The sequence below is a fragment of the Neoarius graeffei genome, chromosome 16 (assembly GCF_027579695.1).
Source record: "Neoarius graeffei isolate fNeoGra1 chromosome 16, fNeoGra1.pri, whole genome shotgun sequence".
NCBI classification, from domain to species: Eukaryota; Metazoa; Chordata; class Actinopteri; order Siluriformes; family Ariidae; genus Neoarius; species Neoarius graeffei.
The window spans coordinates 52,658,912-52,680,440 of record NC_083584.1 but is presented as its reverse complement, the minus strand read 5'-3'; the positions used below and the strand labels follow the sequence as shown (position 1 = coordinate 52,680,440).

Below are 21,529 nucleotides of genomic sequence, written 5' to 3'. Positions count from 1 at the left end.
GTGGAAAAGCGGCATAAGAGGTTTCTATCCAAGAAATAACCCCCTGCTCCAAAATTGACACCTTCAAGCTTAACTAAAGTTTGAAGCTGACCACATGGACAAAGAAAAAGCCTTCTGGAGGAAAGCTGTATGGTCAGATGAGACAAAGATTGAGTTGTTTGGCCACAATGACCACCATGTACAGAGGGACACTGTATCAGCTGGTGGTGGTGGTAGCAGCATCATGCTCTGGGGCCGTTTTGTTGCCAGTGGAACTGGTTCATTGCACAAAGTGGATGGAATAATGAAGAAGGACTACCTCAGAATTCTTCACCATAAACCATCAGAAACTTGAACACGACTTGGGAGTTACAACAGGACAATGAACCCAAACACGCATCAGAGCTGGTTGTGGAGGATAAAGCAGGCCAACATTAAGCTTAAAACAAGTCCTGACTTCAACCCTATTGAAAATATATGGACCGTGCTTATAAGTCAAGTCCATGGCAAGAAAAAAACAAAAACAAATTTAATTGAACTCTACCAATTCTACCATGAAGAGTCGTGAAATATCCAACCAGAATTCTGCCAGAAGCTTGTTCATGGTAAACAACAATGTTTGGTCGAGGTGAATCTTGTGAAGAGACATTTTACCCAAATATTAGGTGTGCTGTATGTACATTTTGTCCCGGTCTTGATTTCAGAAAACCTAAAGAAAATTAAAACTTGTGCACCAAATTCTACTATTTTTTTTTTTTTATTAAAGATGTCTGCTGTGGCGGCATGGTGGTGTAGTGGTTAGCGCTGTCGCCTCACAGCAAGAAGGTCCGGGTTCGAGCCCCGTGGCCGGCGAGGGCCTTTCTGTGTGGAGTTTGCATGTTCTCCCCGTGTCCGCGTGGGTTTCCTCCGGGTGCTCCGGTTTCCCCCACAGTCCAAAGACATGCAGGTTAGGTTAACTGGTGGCTCTAAATTGAGCGTAGGTGTGAATGTGAGTGTGAATGGTTGTCTGTGTCTATGTGTCAGCCCTGTGATGACCTGGCGACTTGTCCAGGGTGTACCCCGCCTTTCGCCCGTAGTCAGCTGGGATAGGCTCCAGCTTGCCTGCGACCCTGTAGAACAGGATAAGCGGCTAGAGATGATGAGATGAGATGTCTGCTGTACATTCTGCCACAGAAAAAGAACAGTTCAGAGAAATTACTGAAAGCCCAAATATTGCCATGACCTTCATATCCAAGATGACATTCACGTCACTGTATGTAAACTTCTGACCACAACTGTAGATAATTATGTTCATTAAAAAAAAAAAAGCTGTGTGTTCATTAAATTCGATCATTTAAATCAGCCAGCGCTGTGCTGTACACTGTGTAGGGGATGAAACTCATATCACCCTGTTATCATTCCATGACTAACAGAAGGGTTTAAAATGCTGAAGTGGATTTAAACTCTCTTCGTGCTTTCAGTGCACCGTCAAGCAAGTTTTTTTTTTCCCTTTCCAAAACACACAGTATAATACAATCGAGAAAAATAAACAGATGTGAAGTTGGTGCTAAAACAGTCCAGTAAACTAAGAGTTAAATAAGGGAGCTGATCGCTCATTTCAGCTGCCTGCCACCACCATGCTGCCAGCTGGGATATTTGCATAAACAGTGAAGGAGAGAGATGGATAGAGTGAGCGAAAAAGAAAGAAAGAAAGAGAGAGCGAGCGCGAGCACGAGAGAGACCAAGAGAGGAGGCGTGCGTTCACCCCAGACACTCCCACAGCATATAAATCCAAACCATACTGAATTTCTCAGAGAGAAACCACACGTGGAGCTCGACTCGGAGGCACAGAGCTAACGGCTGAGGGAGCGAGACGCAGAGCACGCGACCAAGTTTCAACGAAGCTGCGGATAGACAGATCCAACACAGCGGATGTGAGTAAAGAACTTAAAAAGACAGAACACTTGTCAGTAGGAGGATTTCTTATGTCGTTTCACAAAAAAAAAAAAAGAAGAAAAAAAAATCCAGTGTTCCATGAGGTATCCATGTTGACGTGCACCTCATGCTAGGAAGGAATCAAAAGTGAGCAGACCGAGTCACGATCCGGCACGCTGTATAATTTCTAGATCCACGGCATGACTGCATGACTCTGGAGCGCCTCTGAGATCTGAGCCAAAGAGTGCTCGAGAAGGTTTTTACACAACAATGTCATTTGCAATGGTGCGTCCAGCCCCGAGCCGCTACCTGTACTCGGACATCTCCATGATGTCCGAGGACGAGGAGAACGGCAGCGAGAGCTCGGGTTCGGACGACCGCTCCTTCCGACTGGACGCTTCTGCCTACGAGCTCAAGGTGGGCGGCAGGAAACGCAAACCGGGCAGTGGAGGAGGAGGAGGGCAGATTGGTGCAGTGCTGCCAGGCGCTACAAACGGTCCACCAGGGGAGGTGCGGCAACGTAACGCCGCCAACGCGCGGGAGCGAGATCGTACAAACAGCGTGAATACGGCCTTTACAGCACTCAGGACTCTTATCCCTACCGAGCCAGCAGACAGGAAGCTGTCCAAGATTGAGACTTTGCGCCTTGCTTCCAGCTACATCTCACATCTTGGCAACGTCCTGTTGGTCGGCGAGGCCTGTGGTGACGGGCAGCCGTGCCACAGCGGCGGAACTTCAGCAGCCTACTATCACCATCACGGATCTCCGACGCGAGATTCGGAGAACTCGCAGCCCAAACAGATCTGCACTTTCTGCCTCAGCAACCAGAGGAAAATGGTGAGTGGCAAACTGAGTGTGTCCTGATGAGGCCTGCAAAGAGCAGGCTGAAGGATGAATACACTGCATTCAAGTTACAGTTGCATGATGGCTGCACGCAGCGAGAATATTCTCCTTCCGTCGAAAACCAGCCGAAGCATAAACGGCATGTCAAACGACGCGAAATTCAAGATTTTAAATTAAATACGCGCCCATTTTGTCATAAATTGGAAAATGAGATTTGGAGTCAGGCCCAGTGTTTAGTATTGACCTTATAACGTACAAGTACTCGCAAGACTGCTCTAACCCTCCGAGTAGAGCTTAATACCAACCGGTAATCTACGTTACGTTCAGGATGACACCCGAGACGCACTCCGCTCCCTGAACTCCACTTACTTCGATATCCTGAGTGTGATTACACTCAACGCCATTACTATTGCTTCATGAACAGACTTTACAAAACGCAGGAAACTACTTGATCAACAAGAGACTGTCAGGCAGCACGCAAAACACCCTGTCTGTGTTCACAGAGCGACAGACCTCAGCCCACGGAGCCAAAAATAAAGCTGTAACTCTCACTCCAGCCAGGAAGAACACAGTAACACCAAACCGAACTGGAGTGGAAAACTGTCATTTAAACTCGAGCAGCTAAGGAAGGTCAGACGTGAAATACAGCGTATGCCCGGGACAATTTGCGTCAACCGTGAAGCAGGAACATTTTCTCACCGCATTGCGTGTTTTGCCCATTTAGAAATTTAACGCGCTTCCAAAATGTAGTCGTGAAAAGAGTAAAGGAACACACTGGGCAGAAAATAGCAAAGACAAAAAAAAAAAAAAAAAGACGCAAAGAAAGAAAGAAAAAAAAAATTGCATTAATGTATAAGGATGCAGAAGTTATGGCGAATTAATATATGCGCATTTATGACAAAATGGGCCAAAGGGAGATATAAATATGCAAATGTAAATGTTCCGTGAGCTAAATATGAGGCCCACAGCATTGTGAGAACATCTGTCAAGCAGCTCAGCACCATCCTGAGCGATTTACGCTCTTAGGCTTGTTGTCTTAAGGTTCTTCCTAACTGCTCAATTAATAACCCGGTCAAGCAAAACACATCGTGAAACCTAGTTAAGACTTTAGGGCAAGAGGAAAGGGGAAAAAGGAAAAAAAAAAAAAAGAATTAAAAAAAAAAAAATCATCGCCACCATGGTGCCCCATGGACAGTGTGGACATTTTTGGAATATTACAATCATTAAATATTGACACAAGGAACCCAAACGCTCTTCACGGGTCTCGGTTTTCCCGTTTCACCAAAGTGTGGAGCGAAACGAATGTTTAGGATCACTTTAAAACCAGAACAGCCTCAGGCATGAGCGCAGCATCCAAAAGCACCTCCCTCCTGACCTCGGCGAGTCAAAGGAGTGCACATGTTGTGCTGAAAATTAGACAACTGTGTGAGGATTTCTGTGCTATTGAGATATTTAAACCAGACTGAGCGAGATCTCGCCAAACCACACTCTTCAGTGCGGCTTATTACAGAGCAAAACACAGTGCTCGGCCAACACTCACTACTTCACTGTTTCTAAAGGAAAACATATTGACAGGACGACACATTGAGGGAATATGAAGGTTCAACTGTTGCCAAGTTTAACGTTCGTACAGTGAGATAAACCAGACGGGGGTCAGAGGTCGGTGCGAGACACCGACTGAATTCAGTGGCAGGAAAAAATAACATCCAGGCTCTGGCCGACTTCAAATACGAGGACAAAATATAAAACCGATTTGTGCTTGGGAAAGAAAATATGTTTTTGCATTTTTTTTTTTAACAAAAAATTTTTCCGAGTAAATGATGTAGTGTATCTGGTTAAAAGTCGAACTAAAGTGAAGGGACCGAGGTGAGTTTCAGAGACTAGACTGAAGGCCTGCATTCTCATTTACATGAAGAATAACCAAGAAATGACATCATATTTAAAAAAAAAAAAAAAGATCATTAGAAGCAAGTGTTTATTCTGACACTATGAAATCTCTGTGGAATGAGTTAATCAGGACAAAGGCTTTAGACGATGGCGATCGATTAACTGGACGCACACAGCATAGAAGGATGTGTGTGAATTCATAAAAACGTGCGTTTCCTCCGAGAGGGTTACTGATCAACAAACGAGCGAATCACACGTTCTGTGGCTTCCGTCATCACCGGTGTACGGAGAGGCTTCACACTGTTTATGCTGACGCTCAGTAAACAGCTGAAATGATGACAGATTTGGCTTCAGCCATTAAACCTGCTCAGCACCGTTCCACACAGCACTTTATATTACAGCAAGTCTGATGAGGTACGAAAGAAGAAGAAAAAAAACTCCTCATACTTCACACTCGTGACAAAATAAATGACGGGGGAGGAAAAAAAAAACAACAACTCTCCTTTGAAGACTACTAGCCAGACAAAATAACACAAACAGTTCAGCTTTCAAAGTGAGCAAATGTTATTACGCCCGCTACGTGCTGCTGAGTCGATTAAAAGCTCGTGATCTAATCTACGGCTGCACCAGATACCAAATATGACATCATTACCTGTCAACCTACGAACCCAAATATTTGCGTTACGTCTGAAGCTGAAAGGAAAATAGCTCGGAGCGTCATCTCTGGGGAATTCAGAGAATTCTTTAAAGCACCTTATAGAAAATACAAAGAAAGAAAAAAGTCAGGGATTTAAAATTTGCACTGAGGATAAAAAGGGGGTTTGTTTACAGAGAGAAAGACGAGGAGCTTTTAAATGGAATTAATTACGTGGCGAGTATTTTGGCTAAACGCTCCACCTACGGGAGAAGATGACGCTCCAAACCAGGGCATTCCAGCTGTTCTCACTCTCAGCAAAACTCTCAGGGGTGTGTGTGTGTGTGTGTGTGTGTGTGTATACACATGACAGAGTGTAAGGTGAGCCCATAAAAAACACCAGGTGAGTTAAAGCCTACAGAAATGCTGTGGAGTGAATGTGAAGTTAAAGCACGTTACAGACACACATCCCCCCATCCCCTCCCCGGGGGAAAAAATAAAAAACTTTAACCAACTAAATATTTACGCCATGAAACTGAATTTTACACGCAGTATCTATGTTTAATAAATCTAACCAACATTTTCTCCATGTTCGTTTCAGAGCAAAGACAGAGAAAGAAAAACAGCCCTGAGGAATTAAACACACAAACACACACACAGGATGAAACAGATGGACTTGCAGTGAATCGAGGACAATCACAAACTGTTCACTTGACTTTACAGTGTACATATGCAAATTAAAAAAAAAAAAAAACATATTTAATTGACTATGTAAATTACACTCGGACCCTTACCCGACCCTTGGGCTGGAACGCGATTACGATGACAACTGAACCTCTCACACAGCAGTGTCGAACCATCACAGAATCCAGCTAGTGCAGATTCACTTCTACACCTGACAGGAACCCCACATTTTCCAGCTTCAGCACAAAGATATTCAGCAAAATATAAAAGCTGGACCACAAAAAAAAAAAAAACCACCACCTCCGGAGACGAGCGACTGAACCCCAGGAAGAGAAGCAGCGCTGCAGTGGAACTGTACAATCAATCAGAGAGCGAGTGCTTAAAGCAAGAAACTAGGAAGAAGAACTGGGTCCAGACATCAGGATGAAGAGACACCGTGAGCGCTTTAACCCGACAGGTTAACGGGGGACGAACGGCGATCAGCGTGTCTAACAAATCAGACTGGATCCTTAGAAATGTGTCTTGCGCAATTAGTCAAATGTGCCTTTAGTTAAATAATAAAAAGCCAATAATTTAATAAATTTAAACACAATATAATGTATGTTTAATATGGCAAAACTCATATACTCGCTGTTCATTAAATTAAAAACATAACACAAAGACAAGCCTTTTAGTTTGATTCTGACTGGTTTTTTTTGCCACCTGTTTGCACGTAATGTTTCACTTTAGGCTCACAGTTTGGGAAATCATCACCTTCAATTTGGGGTGGGGGGAGAAAGAGAAACCCCAACCAGACTGCACACGGTTGATCTGCAACACTCACAATTCACTACATCGACTCGACACTTTCTTCTTCCTTCCATGACAGCAGGTTGACCACACGGCAGATAGAAAGAAGACGAAGGACCTTTTTATTCCCCCCCAGACTACACCTCATACTGGGTACAGCACCTTCACAAATTAACAACAATTAAGCTTTCCACATCCTGTACAAGTATAATCAAGCCTCCATGATATCCAACACTCGCAGGTGTTCGGGGAAGTTGGAATAAGCTGGAGGTACGGTAGATGAGGTCTGGACGGCTTCTGATCTCTGTAGCCGCCGCTTGCTAGCTCACGTGCGTCGACCATCTGCCCCCTGAGTTCCCACCGAACACTTCCAGCCCTCTCGAGGCTCACTTCAGACCGAGACAGAAAGAAAGCCTTTCACCGTCACAGGTCAAGTTACCAGTCCCAGTCCAGTCTCGGACTCCTACACGCCGTCCCAGAGCGCCGAGAATTTTCCCTCATGTACCACTGAGAGCCAGAAAGCACAGCGCCACATCCACACAAACCCGCTAACCCACTCTCCCATACACTCATTATCACATGGATATAAACTACAAATGCTGCAATTCTACAGCACTGAATAGTGATTCCCCCCCCAACATGAATAAATTTCATTTCTGTTCATCTGAATGTGATTGGTGTGGTTCAATTCATCACCTATTAATTCCATGAAGTTTTAATGCTACGTAGTTTTACTGTCCAAATGTCCTTGGCTTGTGTGCAACTATACAAATTTAAAAAACACTATCATTTTGTCAAACTCTTATATTTTGTATGAAGTATGAAATAGGAGAGAGTTCAATTTCACTCCACTTTTTTTTTTTTTTGGTCCCCCCCAGCCAGGGCAGATTTCCATGGAGCTCAACACGGCCTGCAATAATTTCTAGGTCATTATGAGGAGCATAATTCAATTTTTTTTTTAACCACTCTCCTCCAGATGCTCAGACTAATAACCCACTGGTGCATTTCACCTTTAGTAAATCGGGAAGTTTTCCCCTAACCCGACCGTGACCATCTGCAGAGACTAGCCCGTCATACCATCAGGGCACACAGGCCACTTTCAATCTCCAACTCCGCAGCAGAAGACTGGATGTGAGTGTAATAATGGTCCCAATGGCCAAGTTTCCTCTCGCCCCGAGTCTGTCTGGAGGATGGTTAGCAGATGACGAGCAGACTGGTCTGGCCTGATTCTGCTCTGCTTAGCATCAGCTTGTTTTGCTTCAGGCATCCCATCCCAGCAAGCAGAGCACTTAACGGAAGAGGAGGAAGAACCCTACGCTCCATTTTTGTTCGAGTCGGAACCTTCTAGAACCCCCGGACAGAAGCCCTTATCTGAGGCGGATTCGAGCCGCAGCCCTCCGTACCCCCGCCTTATTCGGCTTTGCGAACCAAAACCCATAAAATAAATCCCATCATTATTTCTGAAACACCAAAAACCGCAGGCTTGAAATGGAGGTCACTGGGAGGTCGTGCAATTAGTCACGGCAAAAAGTGAAGGCTGATGTAAGCCGTTACTTCCAGCACTGACCTGCCATTCTACTCCTGATAAATAAATAACCTGGAGATTCTTGTACACAAAGCTTTAACCTTGGAAAATGCATGTGGAAAGTTTGCATTTTGGCAAACCAGGTTTCAAATGGGTTTCCCACCTGGCCTCCGAGCATCCGGTACATCACTCAGAGAAAGTCGTTATTTATTGAAAATTAAATATCTAATGATGCCCTGAAGCTTTCCTCACTACACACTCCAGTATTATGACAGAAGTGAAAGCCATTTAGTAGGGGCCAGGAGAGCAAACAGTTTGCCCGAGATTGCAACCATCCTTCTGAACCGTTAACCGAAAACATCCAGATGTTAACTGCATACAGATAGGTTTGCTTCACTTCCTTACACGTTACAAAAAAAGTTGAGTTTTAAAACACACGGCCGTCATTTACAAGTATGAGAAATGGAAGGTAAACTACTGTTCCAGAGAAAGTGGTGGAGGTGTGAATAAAGCTAGCCCATAATGCTAAGGAGAGAGCTCGCCTCACACGACTGTATTTATATAGGCGTGTTGATTAATGAAAGGCAAGAAGATGAAAAATCTGTCATGATGGACTGAACGCCTGCGAATCATACATCTTCGTGATACTGAAGAAACAGCTTGTGTCACAGGTATGTGTTAAGGGAAAAGTGTTGAATTCTCCTTCCTGTAAATCCTCTGCATGACCCCTTCTCACCCACGGCACGGTCTCGCTCCAAACCCCCCCTCCCTGATGACAGCGCTCGCTGGCAGTTGGTTTCAATCAGGCCTTCTGGCCGGACACACGTTAGGCCAACAGGGAGCTGTGTTGAAGACCGGATGAAAAGGAAATCCTAAAAACGACGGAACGACAGGTGGCTAGTTTGGCAGCGGCTGAAAAATCATCTCTCCTCGATCCCATCCTCCGCCTGCCCCCACACACCTGCAAGAATGCGGCCATCTGAAGCCTGGGGTGCTTCTTGCTCCGTCCGACCAGCGTGCGTTTCACAATCCATCTAGTCACGTCCCTCAGACCACCCTCGTACTGCTAGCCCGAAGCCCAGACAAGTGCGCGAGATCAACATTCCCCCGTCGACTTAAAAAAAAACACATCCCTGCTTCTTCTTAAATAGACTATTAAAAAGAGATTTCCTGCTGATAGCACAGTGACAGGCCAAAATTCCACATAATTTACGAGCGATCCGTCAATTTTATCACCATATTGATTTCAGCAGACTAAAAGCAGACCTTTGTGTCCTCAGAAAGAAAAGCTTTTGGAAAGTTCTTCACCTACTGGGTGTGTGCACAAAACTCTCTCACATGCTTAGGCCATAGTCGACTTCACGAAAACTGGTTGACTTTCGTTGTGCAGGTAGAAGTTTCCCCAAAGGCAACTGATTTCGATGGGACAGATTTTTCTTCCATGACTGCATTAATTCAAAAGAGTTCTATTTGGAAATCTGATACACATTCCAGATACAACAATGCAAACTCCGGTCTAAACATTCAGACTGGAACTGAGGAGATTTAAAAGGTCGACTGCCTTTCAGATTTTAAGTGTAGGTCATAAAAAGAATTTTCCCCGACACCCAGTTATTTTTCTTTAGTGGACCGAAAGCTAGATTCGAATCAGACTTCCAATTTTATTAGTGTTTTTAAAAAAAATATTTTTAATAGAACAGTTAATGGAGGGCGGCACGGTGGTGTAGTGGTTAGCGCTGTCGCCTCACAGCAAGAAGGTCCGGGTTCGAGCCCCGTGGCCGGCGAGGGCCTTTCTGTGCGGAGTTTGCATGTTCTCCCCGTGTCCGCGTGGGTTTCCTCCAGGTGCTCCGGTTTCCCCCACAGTCCAAAGACATGCAGGTTAGGTTAACTGGTGACTCTAAATTGACCGTAGGTGTGAATGTGAGTGTGAATGGTTGTCTGTGTCTATGTGTCAGCCCTGTGATGACCTGGCGACTTGTCCAGGGTGTACCCCGCCTTTCGCCCGTAGTCAGCTGGGATAGGCTCCAGCTTGCCTGCGACCCTGTAGAACAGGATAAAGCGGCTAGAGATAATGAGATGAAAGATGAGAACAGTTAATGAATTTTGGGCCACGTGGCCTTCAATTCTTTGTTATTTTTTCCTGCTTCACCATGACCCAATTCAAGATACTACGTCATGCATGACGTGGTGAGCTTTCCCTGCTCGCGAAAGGCATTGTGGGATACAAATTTAAAACAGGAGAGAAAAACGGAGGACGCGAGTGTGAGAATGAAACGTGGAAGACCGACTACAGTAACAGAAAATGAGAAGAAAAGACGTTATGTTGCGAAGGAAAGGAAGCGCAGGACCAAACTAATAAATATCGGCGGTCAGCGAGCACCTCGGTGTGATCAGCTGTCCGTTTAGCGACAGAATGATGGAACCGTCAGTGCACGCTCAAAGGTAAACCTGTAGATGGCAGTAATGCAACACTGGATGCCAGCTGCTGTAAAACCCAAAAGAAGAAGCAGGTGGTAAACCTGTGCATGCGCAGACGGACTTCCTCGATCTGCTTGACTGCGCGAAGCGAGCGATTTCATGCACATTATTTGCTTGGGAATCTCCTCAAATTACATAACTTCCCAGGAACAGAATGGCCTGTTTTTTTGGGAGATATTACAGAAATAAACATATAATCACAATGACTAAATTTCAGAGGGAACCAAATTTCACTGATTTTATGAAATCGAAAGGCCATCTACCTTTAAAAAAGGTGTCAATTTTAAAAAAGCTGGAGGATGGACACGACAGATCCACGACTCCTGGTCTTGCATCCAGATATTTCTCTTCTTCAATAACGTAACCATGACCTGCTGTTATTACATCCTGACGTCAGTTGCCCCTTAATTGTCAATAAACAATTAAGGGCGGCACGGTGGTGTAGTGGTTAGCACGGTCGCCTCACAGAAAGAAGGTTCTGGGTTCGAGCCCCGTGGCCGGCGAGGGCCTTTCTGTGTGGAGTTTGCATGTTCTCTCCGTGTCTGCGTGGGTTTCCTCCGGGTGCTCCGGTTTCCCCCACAATCCAAAGACATACAGGTTAGGTTGACGTGGGGCGGCCTTGGGCTGAGGTGCCCTTGAGCAAGGTACCGAACCCCTGACTGCTCCCGGGGCGCTCTGGTGTGGCTGCCCACTGCTCCGAGTGTGTGTTCACTGCTTCAGATGGGTTAAATGCAGAGGATGAATTTCACTCTGCTTGAAGTGTGTATGTGATGAATAAAGGTTTCTTCTTCTTCAACTGTCTGCAAATCTGCAGAATAAATTTGTATTTATTTATTTTTACATAAATGTTGCCAAGTTCTGGAGTGTGTTCAGAATAGTCTTAAATATAACCCATGTTCAAAGTAACGAAATGAGATGTGAATGAAAGGTGGAACCGAGCACACCACTGCACGAACACGGACCCAGACCCCACTTCAGAGAGGAAAACGTTCAAAACCTGCAGAAAAACGTCTCAAAACGACCCTGTCCAGACTCCTTACTGCTAACAGGTATTTAATAGTAGAATTACTTTAAATCACTATTAAAAAATATATATATATTTCACAAAATAAAATATTAATAGTAGGTCTAGTAGACATGTATAAACTAAGTGGACTTCATACTGCAGGATTTATACAGTCATGCCTTAAAAAAGTGAAAACTAAATGGATAAAACTGCAGAAATCACTCAGACAGTGGAAAATGTAGTCATCTCGGGGTTCGGCAGCACCAACTGCCTTTTCTACACCATTAACAGTTACATGGACTTCCATAAAGGAAGTTTTAGTGGTCGTTGAGGGCTGGGAATGATCATTTTATTCCAGTGTTAAAAGTAAGTTTTCTCACTGTTGAGGTACCCTGATCTGGGTTATATTAATAACGCTCTGGATGTACATCTGGGCATTGTCACTAAATATCATTTTCAATAACTTCAGGAGAAACTAGCAAAACAATTATTAAACAAGCATTTTTACAACCCCGATGTCAAAAAAAAAAAAAAGTTGTGACGTTGTGTAAAACTTAAAAGGTGAATTTGCAAAATCACAAAACATCCTATATTTCATTGAAAATAGTACAAAGACAACACATCAAATGTTGAAACAAATTTTATTTATTTATTTATTTTTTAAAATTATATGCTCATTTTGAATTTGATGTCAGCAACATGTTGCAGAAAAGTTGGGACAGCGGCAACAAAAGACTGAAAAAGCCATGTAACACTTAAAAAAAAATAAAAATGGGGAGGGGCTCACCGCTCTGTGAAAGACTGCGTGGGCAAACAGTGCAGCAATTTAAGAATAACATTCCTCAATGTAAAACTACAAAGAATTTGGGGATCACATCATCTATGGTACATATTAATCATTAAAAGATTCAGAGAATCTGGAGAAATCTCTGTATGCAAGAGACAAGGCCGAAAACTGACATTGGATGCCTGTGATCTTCAGGCCGTCAGGTGACACTGCATTAAAAGCAGACACGTGTCTGTAGTGGAAATCAGTGTATGAGCTCAGGAACACTTCAGAAAACCATCATCTGTGAAAAAACTTAATTACTGCATCCACAAATGCAAGTTAAAACCAGATATAAATAATATCCAGAAACACCGCCACCTTCTCTGGGCCCGAGCTCTTTTACGATGGACTGAGGCGAAGTGGGAAATTGTCCCGAGGTCTGACGAATCAAAATTAGAAATTCTTTTTAGAAATCATGGACCCCACGTCCTACAGGCTAAAGAGGAGAGGGACCATCCGGCTTATCATCAGTACACAGTTCAAAAGCCAGCATCTGTGATGGTATGAGGGTGCATTAGTGCACATGACATTGGTAGCTTGTACATCTGGGAAGGCATCATTAATGCTGAATGATATTTACATGTTTCAGAGCAATATGCTGCCATCCAGACTAAATCTTTTTCAGGGAAGGCTTTCCTTCTTTCAGCAAGACAATGCCAAACTGCTTTCTGCACATATCAAAACTGCATGGCTCCATAGTAAGAGTCTGGGTGCTAAACTGGCCTGCCTGCAGTCCAGACCTGTCTCCCATTTAAAACATTTGGTGCATTATGAAGCACTAAATATGACAAAGTAGACCCCGGACTGTTGAGCAACTGAAATTGTATATCAGGCAAGAATGGGACAACATTTCTCTTTCAAAACTACAGTAACTGGTCTCCTCAGTTCCCAAATGTTTACAGAGTGCTGTTAAAAGTAGACGTGATGCAACACAGTGGTTAACATGCCCATCTCAACTTTTGAAATGTATTGCTGACATCAAATTCAAAATGAGCAAATAGCTCTCAAAACTTTGTGAAGCGTTTTGAGGGAATTATCATGTTGAATGCTAAACTACAGTCCACAAACAGCATAAGTCCCCTTCCCCAAGGTGGCTGAGAGTTGTGTGCAGGAAATGTACGATTGCATCATCAGGAGGACGATTAGATCAGTAAGCAAACTGGAGTGGGTCCAAGTTGGCAGGAAGAGAAGAGGCGATTTGGTTTCTGTGATTCGCAAATCATTGCATTCAGTTTTTATTTACAGTTTACACAGCGTCACAACTTTTTTGAAATTGGGGTTGTAAATTATAGACAGAAGTAGTATACATTTGCATTCTGGACACAAAAGTACAATATAGTCCCTTCAAGACTTTCCCTAGTGTCCATATAACCTGCTGTGAGAAGCCAAAACTTCAGTTATCCAGGACTACAAGCGGCTTTTCAACCACATTTTGGCTCAGCGCCTGCGTCATCACGCTGCTCCCCTAGCTGATATCCAGCTTGAAATTTTAAATGATATGGGCAGGAATTTACTTTTGCTCCTACCTGTACGCTACTGGAGATTACTCCAAGAGTACTGATATAAATCTGTTCCTCCTCAGAGGCACAGTGTCTCAATAACTTCACAGGGCGCAGGAGTGGAAAACTGACGCATGGGATACTGATAAAGAACAAAATCTCCTCCCAGTTGAAGACTATTAGACTGATATTTAAACCATACACTATGTATTTTTTTTTAATGCTAACTACCATCAAATTGACAAGAGTGTCCATGGGGAAGTCATAAAGCCCTGCACCTGGACATGGCCCAAGCATAAAATTAAGCTTGGAGATTCTCTAAATATGTGGACAGAAATGCAATTCAACTCCAGGTGTGAGGGCAAGCGATGACAGACCCCAAAAAAAAAAAAACCCACACACCACCATCATATGATTGTTGAAGGCATTTCAATCATGACGTATACAAATCTGTTTACAACTTCAAATACCAACAATTTGGTGCATAAAAAAACCCCTACAAAAACATTTTATAATATTTAAAACAATTTTAATGATTAGGTACAAAATTTTAACATCACATTACTTATCCTACACCTGTGCTAATAAGAATCAGTGGTTTTGTGCATGTTGGTAGGTTCGTACTTCAGCTGTTTGCAAAACAGAATCCCACCTCCAAATCATCATCATCTTCTTCTCTCTTGTCCAGCACTGCTGTCAGGTCAGGGTCCATGTAGACCCTATTGATCGTCATAGATCAATTGGAGCACAGTTTTATGCTGGATGCCCTTCCTGCCACAACTGTCCCATTTCTGGGCTTGGTAAACAACCACTCTCACACATGGACAATTTAGAGTAGCTAGTTAGCCTAACTGCATGTCTTTGGACTGTGGGGGAAACCGGAGCACCCGGAAGAAACCCACACAGACATGGGGACAACATGCAAACTCCACACAGAAAGGCCCCCGTTGGCCATGAGGTGCGAACTCAGAACCTTCTTGCTGTGAGGTGACAATACTAACTACTACACCACTGTGCCGCCCAAACCCACCTCTGACTACAAGTAAACAAATCATTTGGCACCAAACTGTCATGCAAGAAACATCTCATGATGTGTAGAGCTTTCCAAGACCTTCACAACAATATTGTTGAGGAGCAGAACAATGGCACTGGTTACGGACAGATTTCTCAACTCCTAAAGGTTCCTATAAGCACAATCATGACCATTATCTGAAAGTGGAAGGAACTTCACTCAACCAATAACCTGCCACACACAGGAGCTCCTCGCAAGATTTTTTTTTTTTTTTACCCAAGAGCTAAGGAGCACTCGAAAAGAGCTCTAGAAAGAGGTGTAAGCAGCAAGAGCTGCACTACACAGCCACAGTTTCCATTCAATCTACTTCACCCCAGAAGAGTCCATTACTGAAGAAAAGGCCATGCTGAAGCCTGTTTGAAACCGTAGATATTAAAAAAGGCAACTGGACTTGCTTGAAATCCTTCAAGATATTTCACCTCTCATCCAAAAGGTTTCTACAGTTCTGTCTGACTAGTGGGGAGTTTCAGGTATTTATCCTCTAGTGGACCAAAAGCAACCCTAAAAAGAGTTGAGGTCACATGGGTCGTCGACCCTTTCAATCATCCAGTAGGTTGTTAGGGTCACTGGAGGCCAGGTCTGAATGGTGTTAGCAGCCCAGAGGGTCGCTAGGGTGATCTGTGGGTCACTGGCTCTCTCTGCCATCATGTGAGTCATTGAAGTCAGCTGAGAACACAAATTGGGGGTCATTAGGATCTTACATCACAGGGCTTCAGAACATTCCTACAACGGTAGAGGGAAAAGAGAACACATCAAGGAAGCACTTCAGAAGTGCGGGTATCCCAACTGGGCTTTCATCAAGACCAGAAAAAGAAACATAATGGCCAGGGAAGAAAACTGCAACAAATGCAAGAACGCTGTCATTCCCAGACTATCTGATGCCCCTTTTCCACCAAAGCAGTTCCAGGGCTGGTTCGGGGCCAGTGCTTAGTTTGGAACCGGGTTTTCTGTTTCCACTGACAAAGAACTGGCTCTGGGGCCAGAAAAACCGGTTCCAGGCTAGCACCAACTCTCTGCTGGGCCAGAGGAAAGAACCGCTTACGTCAGCGGGGGGGGCAGAGTTGTTAAGACCAACAACAATAACAAGACCGCGAAAGATCGCCATTTTTAAGCGACGAGAAGCCGCAGGTGTACAAACGCGAAGTCATCCATTATTATTATTGTTGTTGCCGCTGCTGCTTCTTCCGTGTTGTTTTTGCTTTGATATTCGCGCCAAGGTTTATGTAAACGTAGCGCCGTAACTTCCGCATACAGCGACGTAACTGACGTATACAGCGACATAATGACGTATACAGCGACGTAATGATGTGGCTCCACTTAGCACCACGAGCGATGGAAAAGCAAACTGGTTCTCAGCTGGCTCGCAAGTTGAACGAGTTGCGAACCAGCACCGGCTCCGAACCAGCCCTGGAACTGATTTGGTGGAAAAGGGGTATGAGAAACTCAGGAGGATCATCTATAACCACAACATCCCTGTACACTTCAGACTCAGTAACACACTAAGGCAGAAACTGGTCTAACCTAAGGACAGAATACCCAGACTCAAAAACAGGACAAATATAGTGTATGCAATTCAATGCAGTGAGGAATGCACAGACCTGTACATTGGGGAAATGAAACACTGCTTCACAGACACATGGCTCAACACAGGAGAGCCAGTTCCTCAGGCCAGGACTCTGAAGTCTATTTTCATCTCAATAACAAAGGACACTCATTTCAGGACTGCAATGTACACATTTTAACCAGAGAAGACCAGTGGTTTGAAAGAGGAGTAAAAGAAGCCATCTTCGTCAATCTGGAACGACCATCACTGAACAGAGGAGGTGGTCTGAGACACCACTTATCAGCCACATACAACGCAGTCCTTGGCACATTTCTCAGAAAACTGAATACACATCCACACCAAGACTCATGCCCCTTTTTCACCAAATCAGTTCCAGGGCTGGTTCGGGGCCAGTGCTTAGTTTGGAACCGGGTTTTCTGTTTCCACTGACAAAGAACTGGCTCTGGGGCCAGAAAAACTGGTTCCAGGCTAGCACCAGCTCTCTGCTGGGCCAGAGGAAAGAACCGCTTATGTCAGCGGGGGGGGGGGGGGGGGGGGGGGGGAGCCAACAACAATAACAAGACCGCGAAAGATCGCCATTTTTAAGCGATGAGAAGCAGCAGCTGTACAAACGTGAAGTCATCCATTATTATTGTTGTTGTTGCTGCTTCTTCCGTGTTGTTTTTGCTTCGATATTTGCACCAAGGTTTATGCAAAGGTAGCAACGTAACTGACGTATACAGCGACGGAATGACGTGGCTTCCCTTAGCACCGCAAGCTATGGAAAAGCAAACTGGTTCTCAGCTGGCTCGCAAGTTGAACGAGTTGTGAACCAGCACCAGCCCTGGAACTGATTTGGTGGAAAAGGGGTAACAGCGGACTTCAATGACTCACATGATGGCAGAGAGAACCAACAACCCACAGATCACCCTAACGACCCTCTGGGCTGCTAATACCGTTCACACCCAGCCTCAAGTGACCCTAACAACCTACAGGATGACTGAGCAGGTCAACAACCCAGGTGACCTCAATGACTCTCCTTAGGGCTACTTTTGGTCCACTAGAGGACAAATACCTGGAACTCCCCACTAGTCAGACAGAACTGAAGAAGCCTTTTGGATGAGAGGTGAAACGTCTTCAAGGATTTCAAGCAAGTCCAGTTGCCTTCTTTAACACTTGTGGTTTACAATGACCTGGATGACTCTGAACCTTCACAGACATAAGTCTGTTTGAAGTTTGCTACAGAACATTTGGAGAAGCCTGTAGATTACTGGCAGACCGTAGTGTGCTCAGATGAGACTCCTCCCCCCAAACAAACAAACAAACAAACAAACAAACAAACAAACAAACAAACAAACAAACAAACAAACAAACAAACCCTAATTTTTCAAAGCGCCATGTTTAGTTCTGCATGTGACCCTAAAAACAAACAAACAAACAAACAAACAAACAAACAAACAAACAACGCACCTACAGTAAAAGTTCAAAGGTGGAAGCATTATGATATGGGCCCGTAGAGTTCATAACTGGATACCGATGAATCGTTCATTTTTCCACAGCATCAGAAATGCTTACAATGTTCAGAAGTACTGTCTGCAGAACAGCAGGAAACAGAACTCAGATGCTCTAATGACCAGTGGCAAGAACAACAACGATGAACTGCTCGATTTTCAGCAGAGTTCAACACAGTATGAAGTGTGAAGAAGGACTAATAGGACATTAGGAAAATCCACTGTGCTATGGGAGGAAAGGAAGGAAGGATGGATGTGTGAATACTTCAGGGGAACTAGCAGAGGTGGCTATTAGTCATGTTCACATGGCTATGATTCATGGTAATGTAATGCAAATCTCTGTTCTCCAATGAATTCACTCTCTGAACCATCAGATATCAAAAGGCCAAGTTTCATCTTTGGCACAGGTAAAACGATTGCGTCAGGAAGTTGCCCTACCAACCTTCTACTTATTGCTCATCCAGATTTATCAGGCATATTGATACCCTGACACATGGATGGATGTCTAATACCATCTCACTCCCAATAGCTCAATAAAGATGCAGTGCCACCTGCGTGACCGTCTACCACATTCTCATACTCGGACAAGCTGCTTCTCTCAGAGCTGACAAATTCTCTGTATGAATACGTTACTCCCTCTTATGCATGCTCACACAAACATTTCAAATGACCCTCCTGCGCCTCTGCTGTGCACAGCTCCTGGTAACAATCAGGATTTTTTTTTCTTGCAGTAGCTGCTCGGTGGCCGGAAGACGGAGTCACAGTCAGTCTTATTCCGCAATGTGTCTTCATTCATTTTGCTGAGCACATGGAAAAGCCATTCCGGGGGGTGGGGGGAGCTCCTTTCCTGCCGGCTAGGCCTTGGACAGGCACTGCAGTTGCCCGTATTCCCTCTACACTCTGCTCACAGGAAACAGCCCATTATTACAAAGGCGGGTGGAAGAGGAGGAAGGCTTGAAACTGGGGATTTGGAAGTCTGGAGTTTTATTTGTAGACAACTTGTGCCGAGATCCAAAGAGGGACTGACTGAGAGCTGATCTTATCCACTCTCCCCAGGCAAAGAAAGGGTCTAATTTAACGGGGCCAAAATGTCACAAGATTTCCCCGTAACCACACGTGAAGCAGAAGCTGAAAGGGATAGACAAGTACAGGGTTTAATGAAAGACAAAGCTCCTGCTATCGTCTGATGGGAAAGAAGCAAAAACAAACACTGCAGACCCGATTTGTGATAAACAACCCTATCGGAGTAAAGTGAAATATATTTGGGGATACTGCAGTTACCTCATCGACAAATGTTACTGGGGAAAAGGAGCAAAAACTAAGGGGGGAAAAAAAAACCCACCCCAAAGCAGAGAATGTACAAAATTATTATTGTCTGGAGTGAAGCCTGAAATGAGACCAGGTGAACACGTCTACAGCTTCTGGACAGGTAAGGCCAATTTATGCTGACAACCCAGTCCTCGCAGACGGTGTCGCAGACAGTGTCTGCGTAGCCCCCCCACCTTCGCAGACGCTCTGCGTGCACCTCCCAAAAATTGTGACCACCGCAGAAGCCTCGCAGACCAGAGGGCTCCGATTGGTCCACTCTACATCCGCTGTACACGCACTTCCGCTTCCCTACTTTCCCGGTTTGGTTTGTTTTCACGACCGGCATTTTTAAAAACACGAGCGAAGATGGAGCAGCATGAAGAGCGGTTGATTGAGGAAGTACGTACATCTATACGACTCCAGTTCTAGTCATTATAAAAAAAAAAAGTTCTAGTCATTATAAGTAACCGGAGGATAAACACTCCACTAACCACACCCACCAACTACTCCTAGCGACTTCGCGCCCCCTTGCGTTGTGCCGGTGAATAACATCGCGCACGCCTATTCCCCCGCTCAATGATAAATTACAACTGTCTGCGAAAAGCTATCTGCGAAAGCCTTGTCGCAAGAGCATGCAGAGGCCTGTAGTGTCCTGGAAACTCTAGCTCACGCAGTGTGAACACTGAGCGGATCGGATCAACTTAAGCTCCAAAACCACAAGCACTGACCCTAGAAGAGGGTTCTTCCTGTGAGAAATATGATGCATACAATCCCAGGTACAGCACCTTCTTCTATATGAGCACCCATACAACACATCATCTGTAGGCCTCCTTGTGGGCAAGTCACTATTGCAAATGTGAGGCTAATAATCATTTATTTTGACTTCACTGTTTAACAGTTTAACAGCTCAGGAGCTTGATGAAGTTAAAACAAACGATTTGTCGTCTCAAGTGTGTAACAGTGAGATGCCCACATGAAGGAATACAGATAGCGCCATATCCAGCAACAACCTGCACAACCTGTGAAAAATGTGCAGTGCTTACAGACAAAATGAGCAAGCTGGGCGCCAACTCCCATCCACCCCAAATACACAAAGCAGGCACCGACCCCAAAAACAAGGCCGCTGTTAACAGTTCATTCCGGCTTGGTAGGCAACTGCCAAGAAGAGTTTTGGATGGCTGACATGTTTAGGTTGTACAGCCTGGCAGGCTCTCCGGCCCTGTGTGTGTGTGTGCCAAGGTTCAATGATTTTCAATGGAGCATTTAAATTAAAGAGAAAAGGAAGAATTCTTTAATGGCTCCACATGCAAATATGAGAAGTCACAGAGCTCCTGGTAATGAAAGAAGGTCTGCATCACAACTCTGGAGGCCTCTTAAAGTTGAGGAAAAAGCAATTTAATACAGACTTTACAGAAAAGCAGTAACTCCAGGTAGAGAGTGGTCTGAACGCTGTTGTTTAGGCTGCTGAAACTCCATCTCTAGCTTTTCCTCTTCACCTTAAAGTGCCATTCCACCATTGGATGTATTCTTTGGCATAAAATACAATATATTTTATGACATGACTAGACAGAGAAATCTTTTAGCTTCAAAATGATATATCAAACATAATTTTTTGACAACGACAAGTATATTAATTTTGCGACCAAAGTCACCTACCCTTTTAATTTCCGCGCGGTAGTGAAACGTGATGTCATCGGGAGGTTCCCCTTCTTGTGTACCACGTGTCGGTCTATTTTTAGACCAGGAAACCCCCAAAGTGAGAGAGTCATTTCTCCTCGTATATGGGGGCCAAAAAAATTGCGAAAAATTTTGAGTTAATCTTTCAGTTAGCTAGATTTATTGGTATTAGCTAGATTTATTGGTATTATTTTTATCGCGTTCTGTCCGCCATTGCTGATAATATGTGCCACGTCACACGTCACGTGGCACACAAGAAGGGGAACCTGCCGATGACATCACGCACGGAAATTAAAAGGGTAGGTGACTTTGGTTGCAAAATTAATATACTTGTCGTTGTCAAAAAATTAT

General features: G+C 44.4%; 2 protein-coding genes across 2 annotated transcripts in view; one reads left to right on the top strand and one right to left on the bottom strand.

Moving 5' to 3' along the window:
• The window catches only part of bop1 (BOP1 ribosomal biogenesis factor), a 137,562-nt gene that overhangs the window by 56,113 nt on the left and 59,920 nt on the right, over positions 1–21,529 (bottom strand). The window lies entirely within an intron of this gene.
• On the top strand, positions 1,781–6,606 carry scxa (scleraxis bHLH transcription factor a). The gene is made up of 2 exons (XM_060942139.1): positions 1,781–2,730; positions 5,859–6,606. Exons 1-2 carry the CDS (start codon positions 2,164–2,166, stop codon positions 5,895–5,897), a joined length of 606 nt encoding a protein of 201 aa, XP_060798122.1. The 5' UTR covers positions 1,781–2,163; the 3' UTR covers positions 5,898–6,606.

Coding starts and splice junctions, on each gene's coding strand:
- scxa (XM_060942139.1), top strand. CDS start 2,164: ATGTCATTTGCAATGGTGCGTCCAGCCCCGAGCCGCTACCTGTACTCG. Junction 2,731..5,858: donor TCAGCAACCAGAGGAAAATG/GTGAGTGGCAAA, acceptor TGTTCGTTTCAG/AGCAAAGACAGAGAAAGAAA.